Genomic DNA, 16,862 nt, shown 5'->3' with positions numbered 1-16,862 from the left:
CAAAGCGCGAACAATTTGAATTTTTCCTTTTTCTTTCTTTCTTTTTTTTTTTGAGGCAGAGTCTCACTCTGTTGCCCCAGGTAGAGTTCAGTGGCATCATCATAGCTCACAACAAGCTCAAATTCCTAGGCTCAAGTGATTTTCCTGCCTTAACCTCCTGAGTAGTTGCTACAGGAGCACGCCACCATGCCCAGCTAATTTTTCTATTTTTTTTTCTTTTTGTAGAGACAGGGTCTCACTACATTGCCCAGGCTGCTCTTGAAATCTTGGCCTCAAGTGATCCTCTTGTCTCAGCCTCCCAAAGTGCTAGGATTTCAGGCGCGAGACACTGTGCCCAGCCTGAGCAACAAATTTTAAAAAGTAGTATTGGATTATAAATTGAAGTATCAAGTAAATATCTGGGTCCATACTAATATAAATAAATGCGTGGATAAATAAATAGATGGGGGAGAAAGTACAAATCCCCAAGTAGAATTCCAAATAATTTATGCAGTTACTCTGCTCTTATCTTAATTGTGGGCTATGTGCAATGACTTCCTTCTAGTACCGTACAGAAACGGGGAAAAAAGGAGTAACTTGACAGTGGAAAAACCTGGCAAACACTATCTTATTAAGGCAGGTGATCAAGGTTAACTTCAACAGTCAACAGTGAAAAGTCACACTGATAGTAAATACCTTATATCTGACACTTTGTTGATACACAGAGATATACTGGCAGATACCCTTTATATGATATGAGAATGGCACTTTACCTCTATGGTCTTCCTCTCAAAAATACACTACCTGATTCTAGTATCATGAGGGACATCCTACAAAATACCCAACCGGTCACCCTTAAAACTGTCAAGGCCATGAAAAACAAGGACAGTCTGAGAAATGGTCACAACCAAGAAGAGCCTAAAGACACATGACTCCAAACATAATGTGGTATGCCGGATGGGACCCTGGGGCAGAAAAAGGACATTAGGGAAAACCAGAACTCTGAACGGTGTATGATGTCTAGTTACTAAGGATCCACATGGCTCACTAACTGTGACAGATGCACCACCCCAGCGTCAAAGGGTTAATAACAGGGGAGACTGGATGTGGGGTACACGGGAATTTTCTCTACTTCCTTTGCAATAATTCTGTAAACCCTAAACTGTTCGAAAAAGCTTATTTAAAAAAATGTTTCTGCCTTGGGTTTTGCTAAGGAAAAGAATGACTTAATTGTTTTGGATGAAAGCTGTCACCTGCTCCCACAGAGTGGGGCTTGTGTGTGTGTGTGTGGGGGGGGGGCTGTCACGCTTTAGTCTGGCCGCCTTGTGGCAGTGCTCAAAGTTTACTCTCAGCCTGGGATATTTCTGTACATAGTTTAATAGAATTCATCATCATAATCTACATTATTTATTATCTATTAATAATTGGCTGTCATTGAAACACTACAAGATGATGAAATATAATCTAGAAAATATTTTTATAATAAGATCAAGTCAAACCACTGGAGGGACATGGGAGGAGGGGAGACAGAACAGGGAAAACTACCACTGAAGATTATGTGAGTGACAACTCTGAGTGCCCCAAAATACAGGGCACCACTATGCTCAGTTTCCATCTGACTATGTAATAAAGGGTCTTCTTTTCTAATATGAACACTCCTAATCTGTACATATTTTTAAAATATTTTTAAAGTCCCTGAAAGTCACAATTTGAACATCAAACCATCAAGCTGAAAATCAGTTTGTCAGCCCTTAAATAAGCTTATGATTCCCAAGTCCATTGCCACAAATCGAAGAAGTCACGCACACTTTCCAATGCTCACTGGAAAGATCATAAACTATAATAGATTGTGGCTTAAAGTTTATAAAATGACACACTAGGAATTTCTAACTTTACTCTTTCAGAACTGTAAGACAGAACCAATGTGTACAATAAATTGCAACTGGAGAAAGAGGACACATAAATAAATGTGTTACCTTTCGCTTCAGTGTGGGCTTTGTGAGAATTGGTGGCGAGCTTGACCGAGGGCTTTCTGGCTCTTCTTCTTCCTCACTGCTCTCACTGAAGCCCCTGAGGAGCGCCCTGTCGCCATCGCTGTAACGCCGGGGCAGTCTGTCGTTTCCTTCTGGCAGCCTGCACTGCAGAGCCTCAGGGCTCCTGCGCAGCGGCCCTCGCCACGGCTCACCCCCCTCGCTGAGTCTCCTCGTGGGAAGGTCTGGCTGCCCGTCCTGGCTGGGCTGCTCCTGGGAGGCTCCTGAGTGCTCCTCACTTTCCGTGTACTGTTCTTGGGAGGTTTCCAATTTTTCCTCACATTCTCCATAGTGTTCCTGAGGAGTTGATGTTGTCTCTTCCAAGAGCAGTTTAGAATCTTTATCACCAAAACGTTCCTGGGTTTTCCTATTCTTCCTCCCCCAGCGGCCCCTCCGAGGTGGCTGACTGTTTGCGGGAAGACTGTCACGGGGAAGCACTTGTTTGTTCAAACGTGTAGAACTGACTGGAGCCATAACTTCTGATTTCTTTTCACTTTCTACTGAAGAATAAGAATCTTGTTCTTTGTCTTCCCGAGACACAGACTTTCCTACCTGATTTTAGAAAATGAAACAATGCTGGTTAATTTTTCAGTCTTATTTGGTTATATCTACCTATTCTGACCTTTTTAATACTGAGATAAGTAAATGAAACTGAGCTTTAAAAAGAAAATGAACAATTATTTAATAGCTAACGTGAATATTTCCTACATTTAGGCACTGTTTTAAAGCTTTATCGGTATTATTCATTTAATTCTCCCAACAATCATATGAAGTATTATCACTATATCCTCATTTTACATATGAGGTAACTGAGGCAAACACACACAAAAGTAAACAAGCTGCACCAGGTCATGCAATGGTAAATGGAGCAGCTGGGGCACTAGCCCAGGTGGTCTGGCTCCAGAGCTTGTGCTGTTAATAACAATGGGATACCATCTTCAATAAGCAAAGTGAACATTAATCTTCTTTTAAATGTTAAATGAGATTATTTATGAAATTTCTCAGAAATAAAAATTCATAAACATGGAAGATACAGATCTTGGGGCCTGGGCAACAGGAAGGAGGCATTGGAGAAATATGAAAGAAAATTTATGTAATTATGTATGACTTATTTTTATTCTGAATATTTAATCTCATTTTGAAAATTAAATTGCACTAAAGAGGGACATGAGATTTTTTTACGATTATCAAAGAAGGACATGGATATTTAAAGGATGAATCAATGCTTTAAAAAGAACCCAAATGGTATCACATGAAGAAAAATACTGAAAACTATATAATGCAACAGAGTCTATCATCAACCCTTTAATGGCTTAAAACATTTGTGTATCCATGGAACTTTTCAGCATTATTAGAAAACATAAATGTTCACAACATTTATTCCTTAATGTTCTATTTTAAGGGAAATGTATCTTCACTTTTAATAACTGTTAGATTTAGATTCAATTCAGATTCCTCAATTATTATACAGCTTAAAATTGAACTGCTTATTAGCACTCTGGTAAGAAATATTTAATCATAAGTAACACATTATAAGAAATTCCATGATCTCCCTAATGGTCCAAAGCTTAAAAATACACAAATAAACCAGATTCCGTCTTCCTGAAATTTCTACCATTGAAATAAAACTGAGATTCTCATGTGAATTTACTTTGTTGTTAAGATATCATAATACATATCATAAATACTCGTGTAAACCAAAAATTCATCTTCTGTCATCAAAACTAGAGACTATTCAAGCCCTTACACTGGTCTCCAATTCTCTTTCCCGGCACTGCAGCTCTTCGTTTTCTCCTTCCTCAGGCTCCTCTTCTTCTTCCTCTGAGACAACAGAGTTGGACACTATGACAGGCGTCCAGCGCAGACATTCCGGATCTACATCTACAGGCCGCAAATTCAGCTGAAGCTTTGCCATGTGATCCTGGATAAGTTTCTCCCGGCGGATAATCACAAATCTAGAACCAGAGAAAAGTTTATAGCAATCAACAAGGTACAGGATGTACATAAATGAATGAGGAGGTATAAGCCCTGGAAAAGCCTGAAGGAGACGATGTATGCTTCCAAGATGGCCTGCATGGGAAGATGAAATATGGAAACATGCCATCAGGTGAGAGAGCTAATAAATAAGAAGTTGGCCAAATGCTTCCCTCTCTCTACCACAGCCATGGGTTATTTTAACCATTTATTACCTCATTCTTTATCCTCTGATGTTTTGCTGCACTCTTTCCTACTCTCTGTTTAGCTCAAATGCCTCTTTTCTTTGTGAGCTTTTTTGGACCACTTCAGGCAAGGGTGAAATGTTTTTCCTTTCAGTCTATATTTCACTTTGTGCCATTTACATGGAAATTAATCATGGGCATATTTTACTTAATGTCATTGTTCCTTGAGTTGTTACTTCTTGTATTATGAAAGAGCTACCAATACTAGAAGATGAAATATTCAGTAGCGTATGTCCAAAAGTTAGGAGAAAGACCAGAAAAAGTTAAAAAATATATATACACAGTGAATCAAATCAAGTCTCATAGAAAGGAAAATGATGTCTCACCATCACCAAGTGATACCGCTTAATGCCCTTTCATCAATAATCTGACTGCCTGATCCAAAAACTTCCCCTTGATTTTCTTTCAAAGGTATGCAAAGGGATGTGATACTCACTGGTCACTACGGAAGTCCAGCATTCGTAGGTGGTGGAGTGTGGAAGTGATGTCTTGAGGGCAGATTCCGGTCAACTTGCTCAACTTCTTAATGCTGATTTGTTTGTCATTTTGGTGATAAAGGCACTCCAATATTACACTTTTCCAATAAGCCATGTAGGAAAGACGACCTAGATCGGATAATGGTTTCTCTGGAGACCCTGCTTGGCCTTCACGCTTTGATAACAAATAACCTAAAGAAACCCCCAAATCACAAATATGTCAGAGACCCTAAAAAAGTTTGATCCACCAAAATAGCAATCCCCTTTTCTACAACCAATCCAAGTATAATTTCAAAGGTCAATTACTTAAAAAAAAAAAAAAAGACTACTTTAAAACAAATTGGATGAGAGGTTACAGAATCTGCACGTACTAAAGATTAGGTAAGTATTATTTTGTCTACAGTTAATATAAATTACCTTGTTAAAATATTCAATTACAAAGAAATTAATTGGCCAACTAATATATACAAAAAATTAGCCGGGCATGGTGGCGAATGCCTGTAGTCCCAGCTACTTGGGGGGCTGAGGCAGGAGGATTGCTTGAGCCAGGAGTTTGAGGTTGCTGTGAGCTAGGCTGATGCCACGGCACTCACTCTAGCCTGGGCAACAAAGCGAGACCCTGTCTCAAAAAAAAAAATAAATAAATAAAAAATAAAATATTCAATCTATTAAAAAATAGGACTTCTATTATACTAACAAGCTGCATTACTAAGATCAGGGTAACACTGCTCTTTAGTTCAAAGCACTATGGGAGGAACACCACCCTTGCTTTATTTGGACCACTAGATGGCAACTGTTACATCTAGATTGAGAAATACAAAAGAATGCCTTAATTTTTATGTAATCCTATTAAGACTGTGGTTCTTCTGTGAGCAAATTAGATGGTACTTTCTCACTTTAACCAAAGTTCTCCTCACAATTTTACCTATCTAATTCTTGGCGAGCAAGACTGCCCACACGCGTGCGAGTGTTACTGTGAGTGTATGGTGGTATCACTCTGTCCTCTTGTCTAGTATGTAATCTCTCAAGAACTGGAAAAGAAAGGCATAAATTCTAAGGGCAAAGAATTGAAAGCAGAGATGACAGAAAAATGTGGTATTTTTGGTTATTAAAGAAAACTTAAAAGCAGTCTCAGAATGGTAATCTGGAAAAATATGAGGAAAAGTAAACAAAAACAAATACTGTAAGCACATATACTGTTGTTTATATACCTCAAAAATACTAACCACCATAGATAAAAGATTTTCCCTAACTTTACTATTTAATGGCATATGTAACATGTCCAATCATGAGTTCTATTTCAAAATAGTGTATTAAAGGAAATAATCTGAGTTACGTCAATACTGTTAATCCAAAAAAGCCAGAAAATGTACAAAATAACCAGTAGCATATATTTTCAATAAAATATGGTAAGGAATATAGTTTAAAGCCAAGGAGAATAAACTTAAATTGGTCCAGATGAGAATTAACTTCTCAAGACTAGAATCAAAATCCTTAGTTTGAACAATTATTTCTGTACATATTCCCTTAAATATTTTACAGCAATAACTGAGGGAAAATACTCCCTGAAATCACTATTTTATAATTATTGTAACATTTATTGCAAACATACATTTAACTTTCTAAGCCAAGATTATCAATGTGTGAAACAAAACTCAAGTTCCACAATGATCTCTTTAGAACTGTTAGCTCTCACTTTTTAACTCAGATTAAATTCTTTCCTATATCATTCATTTTTAAAGATGTGTTGCATATTTTTAACCACTAAGTAGAGCCTAACTAAAAAATACACACATTTTTTTCAAATAATTGGGTAACCAAAATAGGTCAGGCACTGTACTTCTTTGTTAATACTAATTTTAGCTATATAATGTTTTTAAGTATTGTTAGTATTACTATATAAAATTAAGTTTCATTGTAAATAGACAGTTGCAAATTAAAGGTGCTTGTTGCAAATCACATAAAATTGTATTCAGTGTTGGCTGTTTAAAAATATTCCATGTCCGGCCGGGCGCGGTGGCTCACACTTGTAATCCTAGCACTCTGGGAGGCCGAAGCGGAAGGATCACTCAAGGTCAGGAGTTCAAAACTAGCCTGAGCAAGAGCGAGACCCCCGTCTCTACTAAAAACAGAAAGAAATTCATTGCCCAACTAAAAATATATGTTAAAAATTAGCCAGGCATGGTAACGCATGCCTGTAGTCCCAGCTACTCAGGGGGCTGAGGCAGGAGGATCGCTTGAGCCCAGGAGTTTGACGTTGCTGTGAGCTAGGCTGATGCCACGGCACTCTAGCCTGGGCAACAGAGTGAGACTCTGTCTCAAAAAAAATAAAAAAAATAAGAATATTCCATGTCCAATCAAAAGAAAAGGAACTTGTGGCTTTAGGTTTTAAAGATCCATACAATATGATAAAAGATACCAGCAGCCAACAAATCATCTACAAATCTTTAAAATCTACATATACAGAAAGTCCACAGGAAGAGATAATGACAAATTAAATTAATTCTTACTGAAATCGATGAGAAACCTGCCATAGCCCTTACGCTGGTATTGGGGAAGAATCATTATACAGGAAACATTGTACTTCTGTTGGCAGTGCTTTTCCTATGAGAAAATAGAATAGAAGCCAAGTTTTAAAACAACAGGCTGGTAAAACTGAATAGTAATGCTAATGCTAATTACTAAGAAACAGACCAACAGCCAAAACCACAGCCCTGGTCCTTTGGGAATAGCAGTGTATGTCAAGAAAAAATACTCCACTGGGAGAAGATGGGACAATGTTAAGTCACTGCCATTACCTACAAAGCAACCATCCCAGGAGAGTAAAAATATAAAGCGATGCCATCCAACATTATCTGCAACTCAAAAACAGTGTGTCAATCAACAGAGGAATCTGAGTGCCAAACAATGTGCAAAGCTACAAATGATGAACCAATATGGTACTACAGAAGTGAGAAGATCCATCAATTATTTCAGAGTTTTGTTTATTTCTTTCTCTGATGCTACACAGGGCAGTCCCACTCCCTATCAGCTGCACTTAACTTTACACAAAAGTCTTAAATTTGGGTACAAAGACATTATTATAAATTAGTCAAGATATTTTAAATCATATTTAGCTAATGAAGTAGAACCTACTTAAAGAACTCTAAATAAAGCTAGTACTTTTCACTTAACTGTATTATAGGCTTAGATTTTACCATGGCTTATTTAAATAAAAATAAATTGTTTTTTATTTACTGTTTGACTAGAAAAGAAACTCCCCCTGCCAAGCGAATGAAAGATTAAAGGAGGAGAAAGCATCCTTTAATAAAAATGGCTTCTTACTCTTATTTCTATGCCTAAAATTCAAATTAGGAAGAGAGGGTTTAAGCTGAGAAAGAACTCTGAGGTAATGACTGTTTATTTCACAAGTTCTATCTATTATCACCATGGGGATACAAGTCATTTAAAAACTTTTCCTTTGAGTATTGCCAGCAGTTCATGTTCCTAGGAGAATATAGGCTGCTGAATGTTACTAGGCATCTTCCAGCACTTGGTAAGTTTCTGAATGTTCCTTCTATTTTCCTTTCCAGAAAGGTGGATGACACCTGTAGTGCCGTCTAGTGAGAACCAACAAAGATTGTTTCAGATTTCCATATGAATTCAAACAAATTTTAAGCTGACATACTTACTTTAGAAAAGTAGCCAACAAGGTGGCAGCCCTTGACATCATTCTGTGTTAGAACATAAAAAAGAAATGGCTCCACATCATAATAGAGTGTTTTGTGGTCAAGAAACAACTTTGCCAAGAGACACAGGTTTTGACAATAAATGGTACTCACGTTCCCATCAACCTAGAGGGAAAAAACAGAACAAAATGGTCACTAGAGTGTCTCTTTAGTTCTAGAATAACACATATCAGTTCCAAGCATCTCTAGGTATCCACAGTCCTATGGAAGAGAAGCTGTCAGTGACGAGAACACATTGGAACCTAGAAGTTATCCTGTGAAACAAATGGTAGTAATATGGTACCTGCTGTTTTAAGATAATCAAATACATAAAATAGTGTACAAAGCAGGAATAGCTAGATATGGTGGTGATAATCTGGCTTTAAAATAGCACTTTTTGCTTTTATAAAAAGATTAATCATAGAAATCCTTGGGATGGCAAGCTTAATTTTCAAAAGTATTTAATTCAACAAAAGAACTAAATGTAATCTTGCTAAAACACACTTATTAGGAAAAACAAGATATAACTGTAACCTATTCTCCACAGCAGCCTAAAACAATGTAGTCTGACTGCCATGATCAGGTTTACCCCCAAATAAAGCTACTTGAGGGAGTATTAACTAGTGCCAAGCAGCAGCACCAAGTATGTTTCCTAGGTAAGAACCTGGCAAATGACACTCAAGTTGGCCAAGCTCAGGAGCACTACTCTCTACTGCTCCTGACAGCCCTGTGTCCTTGGAGTTGCTAGAGCTTTCTCTTTTATGAAAAATGCCAACAGATGTCCGTATTAGCTCCTAAGACACTGTCTGGCATACTAAGTGAATTCCTCAACAATCTAAGTAATTTAATGTTACTTTTTAAAATACTCACCAATATATGCTTAAGTTGAGAAGCAATTTGCTTTTGGGTGTTCTGAAACAGTACTGTATACCACACCCACCCCCTTCTCCCAAGGTGAAGAGCTCCTCTATTGATCAGCTAAAATAAAGTCTTAGGGAAGACCAGGAAAGTGAGAGACTGAATGGACCTGACAATCTGAAATTCTATTGTTGTAGTAATTAACATGGAACATAGCAACTAATTAATACTTGGCACTCGAACCACAGAACTCAGGATCAAGAAATTAAGGACCACTACTAACAGGAGCACAGAATCACAGACATAGCAAAAGTCATATCATCATAAGATTTACTAAATTAAACACATCTCTGAGACATTCCTTTTAAATAAATAGAATTCCTTTCATTTAAATGCCATATTTCATAGATTCTAAGATGTACTTTTATCACATCTTAACATATACAAAATCATTAAATAACCAAATGAAGTTTTAAAAAACTATAATCAGCAATACTTTTTTCTTTTTAATGGTACATAAAATAGTAAGGCATATTATAATTGATGTCTTTGATTCAATGAAATACGGAATAATTTATTTTGCAGTCAAGTTTGTGAACTTGGTACCATTGGCATGGTCTAAGTCTGCTTCTCATAAAGCTGATTATCTGATTCAATAGCTGAGCACACAACAATAAAATAACATTCCCCCCCAACAATTTGCATCATTAGATGCAGTACAGGTGGCACTGTTTTTGAAATGGATAGGATGGCAACTACTAAACATCTACCTTACCTCAAAGACAGAAATATTATTCTTTCGGTAAATCTCATTGGCAGGAGGATGGAACCAACCACATTTCTTCATGTGCTGCTGTAGAATAGTTCTACTTTTCATGTATTTTAGACAGAATTCACAAAGATATAATTTGGGCAGCCTGTAAATAATAAACAAAAAAAGACGGAGCTTTATATTTTATAAGACTTCAAACTTTCCCAACTATTATATTTTCTGCCTCTCCTTTTACTACCCAGGCAAAAAACATAGAGAATGTATCATTATCTCCACTAATGAATAAAAGAAAGGAAAATACCCCAAACGAATTTAGATACCTGTTAGATTAATAAATAATAATTCCCAGTCTTTCAAGCTACCAAATGATAGACACAAAAATGTCACATTCCCTCCCTGAAAATCTCCAATAAACAGAAAATAAAGTCTACCTTCAGAACACACTAATAAGAAGTATTTTGTCAAGCTATACATTATTCTTCCTTTATTTTTTATTTGTTCATTCATTCATTAATTTTAGAAAATAAAAATTTGTTGAATACTTACCATGTGTCAGGCCTTGTGCTAGGTACACTGAGTATACAATGCTGAATAAAATGGACATACAGTGTACTCTTCAAAGACAGACTCTGTATATGTTTTTAAGTATGAAATTCTAACACTGAATATGTCTTGGCGGGTTAGAGCACACTATACTACCTTATTCCTTCTACCCCTGAAATCCTGGCTCACCATGTGAAATCATGTAAGTCAAAACTATTACTCAACAAGTAAAATAATGACTCAAATTATTATTTCAGATGTTCTAAGTTGTTAATTTGTATTTATTCAATAGTCTTGCTATTTTAACGGTAGTTTAACAGGACGTCTTCCTCATAATGTCCCTTTTATGAGGACTTAGACAATAAAATTAAGTGATTAGACCAGTTCATAAGGTAATGGAAGGAACATAACCTAAATTAAACATCAGTGGCTTTTATACCTGTTTTAGTTTGAATCCATAAGACCACATGGCCCTTCTGTTAGAACATACACACCCCCTGTACCCTCAGCACAGAGTTGGCTTCCCTCTATCGTGAACTATAACCAGTACTGCCATGCGTTGGTAATATGAGATCTGACACAATCATTAAAACTGCATATGCAAAAATACTACATGGTATTTGACAAAAATGATAAAACATATTCAAATAAACTTCTGTATCTTTTCTCATAATTATATACTGAGTGGAAGGAAATAAACTCAATTTAGTTGCTATCAATTTGGACATTTATGCTTAAAAGATTACCCTAGAATTCAAGAAAATCGTATTTGCTAAACAGATTAACACACACAAAAAATGTTTGATTTGTTAAAGAGTAAAGACCACATCTACTTTTTCAAGTTCCTACTGTGGAAGCAGCTTTTGAAACACAATTATAACTTATCTGAAAACACCTAACATTGTACTAAAGTTTTTTTAAGGTATATTTATAAAACACTAGTCCTGTATGCACTAAGGATTTCATACTCAAATAAGGGTGGGTTAGGGTGTGTGATTTTTTTTTTCTGCTTGGGGATTCACAATGTGCTTTAATTCTTCTCATATAACCTCAATCTTATTTTTAAAACTGCCATTCAGCAAACTGAATATAGCTTCCAAGGCACTGTTGTGGTGTAATATTTTTAAATGTCTACAATATACAATATTGTTTTTCAAAATCTCTAATATTAGCCACATTAATACAACCTGAAATTACATCACTAGTGCAAGCATTCCAAAATAAAGTACTGAGTGAAACAATGACTGACACAAATTAAAGTCAAGAAGCAGGAGGCAAGAGCACGGAAAGAGATGAACCTAGGCTACTCTGCATTTCCTTTGCATCCTGCCTCAAACCCACTGTCCAGAGGAGGAATGGTGAGATAAATAGCTTCTTCCTTCTTTACCATGAAAGCTACAAATCTCAAAATGGTGCCAATTATAAACTCCATCATCTAATACAGGCACTAAAGCTATGAACTACGTTTTATTTATTTATTTATTTTTTTGGAGACAGGGTCTTGCTCTGTCATCCAGCTAGATTGTAGTGGCGTCAGCCTAGCTCACAGCAACCTCAAACTCCTGGGCTCAAGTGATTCTCCCATCTCAGCCTCCTGAGTAACTGGGACCATAGGCATGCATAATCACGCCTGGCTAATTTTTCTATTTTTTGTAGAGAAGGGGTCTCACTCTTGTTCAAGCTGGTATTGAACTCCTGATCTCAAGTGAGCCCCCCACCTTCACCTCCCAGAGTGCTAGGATTATAGGTGTAAGCCAGCATGTCTGGCCTAAAGTCAGTCTTATAGATGACCCACAACTGCCAGACTACCTGCCTGAATATCTGGATTTTGAATAATTTCTTCTTAAAATGAAGGCAGAGGAATGAGTTCTCCCAGGGTAAATACAATGGATGGCACGCCTCTCCTTAACTATTCTATTACTTATCTTTATTTATCTGTGCTAAATTCTCAATGAGCAATTTTAACTTGTCACAACATGAAGATACAGAAATAAAACAACCTGAGTATAGTTTCACTATGAGGGCTAAATATTAACTAAATATTATGTGAATCTGAGAAACCCAAGTGAAATTCTGTGCTTTTTAAAGTATTAGAAAAGAAAAATGAAAGAAAAAAAGAAATAGTGACAGACCACTAAGCTTTCCAAATTATGGTAAAGATAAATGCCAACTTTAAGAGCGTCCGATCCAACTATTAGATCTCAGTACAGAGACATGAAAATAAAGTACATTTATGTTAATTAGCTAGATTTAGTCATTCTACAATGTCTATATATTTCAAAACACGTTATACATAATAGATACATACAATTTTATCTGTCAATTAAAAAATAATAAATATACAATAAGTTCTAATTATTTTTCTGGAGGAAAGGAGAAAAGGAAGAAGAAAAGAAGGGAGGGAGGGACAGAGGAAGGGAGGGAGAAAGGAGAAAAGAAAAAAGAAAAAAGAAAACTTTATTTCCTAAGGCCTATAAGAAAAGACCAAATCTTTTTAAAGCTCTAGCAGTAACCCAGTTGCTCAAGAAAACATCAGAAGAAATGAAATCTCTGAGAAAATTACTGCCATCTCATGAGTAAATTATGAACTCATGCCATTTCCTTAGAATAACAAGATCCATGGCATCTTATTGATGATTTAAGAAAAAAAAATTTTAGTTAACCTTATATGAAAAACAATAAAGTAAAAGCAAGCATTATGATTCATGTTATTCTAATCTAGTTCTTGCTCAAAAAGATTTCAAAAGTCCCTTACTTTATTAGAACCAAGCCCACTGGGATGACATTGTTAATCTAAAGGGAATCATCTGAAAAAGCTCCTGGTAAAACATTTCTTTTTAGTAATAGCATAAATAGCTGCAGTTCTCTCATTGAAAAAGCGTATCATATAGAAAGAACATTAGACTACATGAAATGAAATGTAGTTATGGGAGATTATGAATACTCCTAGCCCTAGAGAATATTGCTAGGGGCTGCTTTTGGTGGCCTTGTTCCTAACAACAACTATGTCTTGACTATCAAATGGGTAGCTGTATGGTCATCGTGATCAGCTACATCATGGGGTGTTGCCTGCGTACTTGAAGTTTACTTGAAAGTCTGCCACCATGCTGACACCTCAGCCTGGAAAATGAGGGCTGGGCTGCAGCCAGGTATGCTTCCCCTATTTCCAGGGTGATGTAAACATTCTTCTCAGGAATTCCTATAGTACCTTCTAGCTTTTGAACACTGGCCAACATAGTGGCAGTTTGTGTGGCCTTTATAATAGGTCAACTTGTAGTAAAATTTTAATATAACAATAAAAATTATACCAAATATTACTTATATCAAAGATTATGGCAAAAGCCAAGTGAAATAAATCTAAATACCCATGCTACATGGAGTAGCACAAAATTTACGGCTATATGGTAAGAGAAGTGAGCTTAATCTGGTCTGCCACTTACAAGCTGTAAGTCTTTTCTTGTTTTTTGAGACAGAGTCTCACTCTGTTGCCCAGGCTAGAGTGAGTGCCGTGGCGTCAGCCTCGCTCACAGCAACCTCACACTCCTGGGCTCAAGCGATCCTTCTGCCCCAGCCTCCCGAGTAGTTGGACTACAGGCATGCGCCACCATGCCCGGCTAATTTTTCTCTATATATTTTTAGTTGTCCAGCTAATTTCTTTCTATTTTTAGTAGAGACGGGGTCTTGCTCTTGCTCAAGCTGGTTTCGAACTCCTGATCTTGAGCAATTCTCCTGCTTCAGCCTCCCAGAGTGCCAAGATTACATGCGTGAGACACCGCGCCCGGCCACAAACTGTATGTCTTGAATGCATTTGCTAGGCCCTGGTCTGTAAAACGGTGATAGTAATATCTACCTCACAGAATTATTCCATGTATGCTCAGTCCAGTACCAAGCTCAATGAACAGAGATTACAGCTGCTATTATTTATGATTATTACTGTTATTCTTTCATCCATTTTACATAATCATTTAATAGCTGAAGGCATTCAAGATTCTATTTGGTTTCTTCTTCAACAACTGGGATTATGAGAATAATCCAACCTGGTCCTAGTGATAATATCATAATCTATGTGTTAAATCAAGTAACAAAGAGAATCAAAGGGCAGAGGAGGCTTCCTGCATTACTTTATTACATAGGAATCTGCCTTGTTAGGATCTCATAGGAAAGAAGTTATAATGAAGCTAAACTCTAAGCAGCTCAGGAGCAGAGGTATCCCATGATCACAGTTTCTTTTGCCCTCAGCCCATCTAAGTCATGTTTTTAATGGCAGGGGTAGGGTTCTCTATGAGCCTGTCTCTCCAAGGTGTGGACACCACATGGCCCTGTTGGAAGAGCTTATGGTTTAAACTCTGTTTCACATTCTTCAATGTCTGAGACTTAATCAGACTGCTCCAAATGAAACAGTATTACTGCTTCATTGTTTTTGTTTTGTTTTTTCAAGTCAGCGATGCAAGATTACTTAATACACCATGCACACACAAATATCTGAATATTATGGGACACTTCCTACAGCATAAACTCATTTAAATAGATATGTGTAGTTTCAAAACATTTAAGAGAACTTTGAATATATAGATAAAAGAAAGTCATAGTTACTACAGAATCTACTAAATTACAGAGTATTTTCTAATGGAAAACTGAAAGAATCCTCCACAATGGATAAGGAAATGTATAGGAAATGTCTAAAACTCTGCTTAAGGAAGGAAATGAAATTTATAGTTCCCATCCTACTCCTGCTTCTACTATGATCCCTGTTATACTTTTTGGTGCCTTCTTTTCTGCTGGCACTGCTTACTCCCTCACTGGTAACCAGGTTCCCTCACACCTGGTTCTAGTGACAATCTCATCAAAACAGAAGCAACATTTTCAAGAAATACTTTCAATATCTTAAAAGACCACAGTTCATGGTTCCATTCTCATCATTCTCCACAAAGTGAGTGCTGAGGCTGGCTCTCTAGTTCCATTCTTGAATCTATTAATTTCCTTTCCTCCTTGAGTAGAAGAGACAAGGGCCCTGTGGTTTCCGTCTATGTGTACCACAATCCCTGGAACAGTGGACAGACAGCTTGAATAGCTTTCTCATGATTTGGACAGTTTGCAAAAAGCTCACTAAAAAAATGATCAAATAATGTTATTTTAAGCCTGATGAAGAAAATTAATTCCTCAGCATATTTCTTCTTGATCGTACAAGATCTTAGCTATCCAAAACTTCTGAGAAATGAGTTACCTTGAACACCTAAGTTGTATAGGTAGTTGAGAAATTTCCTTCTTTCTTTCAGTACATATGTAAATATCATGTAAATATATAATAACATAGAAATAAATATAATTTAAACTTCTCTTAAAGTCAGATTAATTGTTGCTATTCCCTGATACAGAGTGCTGCCTTAAAGACATACACAGTGTTTGGCACTAACTGACCCTACAGTAAATGGCACTCATTGGTTTCTTGGAGTTTTGTTTCTTCCTCTTTTTTCGTTAGCTATTACTTCACGGTGCTCGATATCTATAATGGCATCCTTACCTCTATTTTTCTACTTCTGCTACAGACTTGTAAACCAGATAAGCAGTTATTACATTGCATGGAAGTAAGACAAATAAAAAGACACTGAGTTTTACAGGATGGCCCTTCTGATAACTGTGCTGGCTTACTCCCAGCTTCTTGGAAATAATCCACATTAAAGCACTATTCTTCTTGTAGAGCACTAAATAAATGTTGTCATAATTAATTTTGCTTATGTTTTAGATAGGCAATGTTACTAGATAGGTAAAAGTTATATGATGAGAATACTTTGACCATGTGTTTAATCCACAAAGCACCATATTTTATTACTCCTTACAACATCCTGCTAGATGGAAAACTAAGGCATAAGTAGTTTACAGATTAGAAAGCACTAATGTGACTGTTGTACTTCAAATAAACCATCGTTTAATTTTTGATCACATCTTATTTCATCTGTTTTAATTTCAACCCTAAAGAAAAAAATATAACTGACACTGAACACTTATCAGTCTCTAAGTGATTTACATGTTTTAACTCATTTAATGTTCATAATAACCCTATGAAGTAGGCACTACTAGTAGCCCCATTTTACAGATGAGGAAAGGCAGGCACAGAGTAGTTGGGTAACTTCTATCTAATATTACACAGTTTATAAATTTTGGAGCTGAGTCATGAAACCAAATTGGCTCCACCAAGCATGCTGCCTTATCCCAAAAAGCTGGTGAGTGATCAATTTTTATATCTGGAAACCCAAGCTATTTAATTGCAGTTTTATACC

The 16,862-nt window shown here is 36.6% G+C and overlaps 1 protein-coding gene across 3 annotated transcripts in view; it reads right to left on the bottom strand.

Moving 5' to 3' along the window:
* KAT6A (lysine acetyltransferase 6A) overlaps positions 1 to 16,862 on the bottom strand; it is a 122,898-nt gene that overhangs the window by 9,425 nt on the left and 96,611 nt on the right. For all 3 annotated transcript variants that reach the window (XM_012777407.3, XM_012777406.3, XM_012777409.2), the window contains 6 exons: positions 10,045 to 10,186; positions 8,376 to 8,537; positions 7,215 to 7,308; positions 4,665 to 4,896; positions 3,757 to 3,964; positions 1,956 to 2,561 (listed from right to left, as the gene is read on the bottom strand). In XM_012777407.3, the coding sequence (XP_012632861.2) occupies positions 1,956 to 2,561; positions 3,757 to 3,964; positions 4,665 to 4,896; positions 7,215 to 7,308; positions 8,376 to 8,537; positions 10,045 to 10,186 (1,444 nt within the window). The remainder of the gene's footprint in view (positions 1 to 1,955; positions 2,562 to 3,756; positions 3,965 to 4,664; positions 4,897 to 7,214; positions 7,309 to 8,375; positions 8,538 to 10,044; positions 10,187 to 16,862) is intronic.

This window comes from Microcebus murinus, chromosome 24, assembly GCF_040939455.1.
Source record: "Microcebus murinus isolate Inina chromosome 24, M.murinus_Inina_mat1.0, whole genome shotgun sequence".
Classification (NCBI taxonomy): Eukaryota; Metazoa; Chordata; class Mammalia; order Primates; family Cheirogaleidae; genus Microcebus; species Microcebus murinus.
Note: the sequence above shows the minus strand (reverse complement) of the source record. Positions and strands in the feature narration are given on the sequence as shown.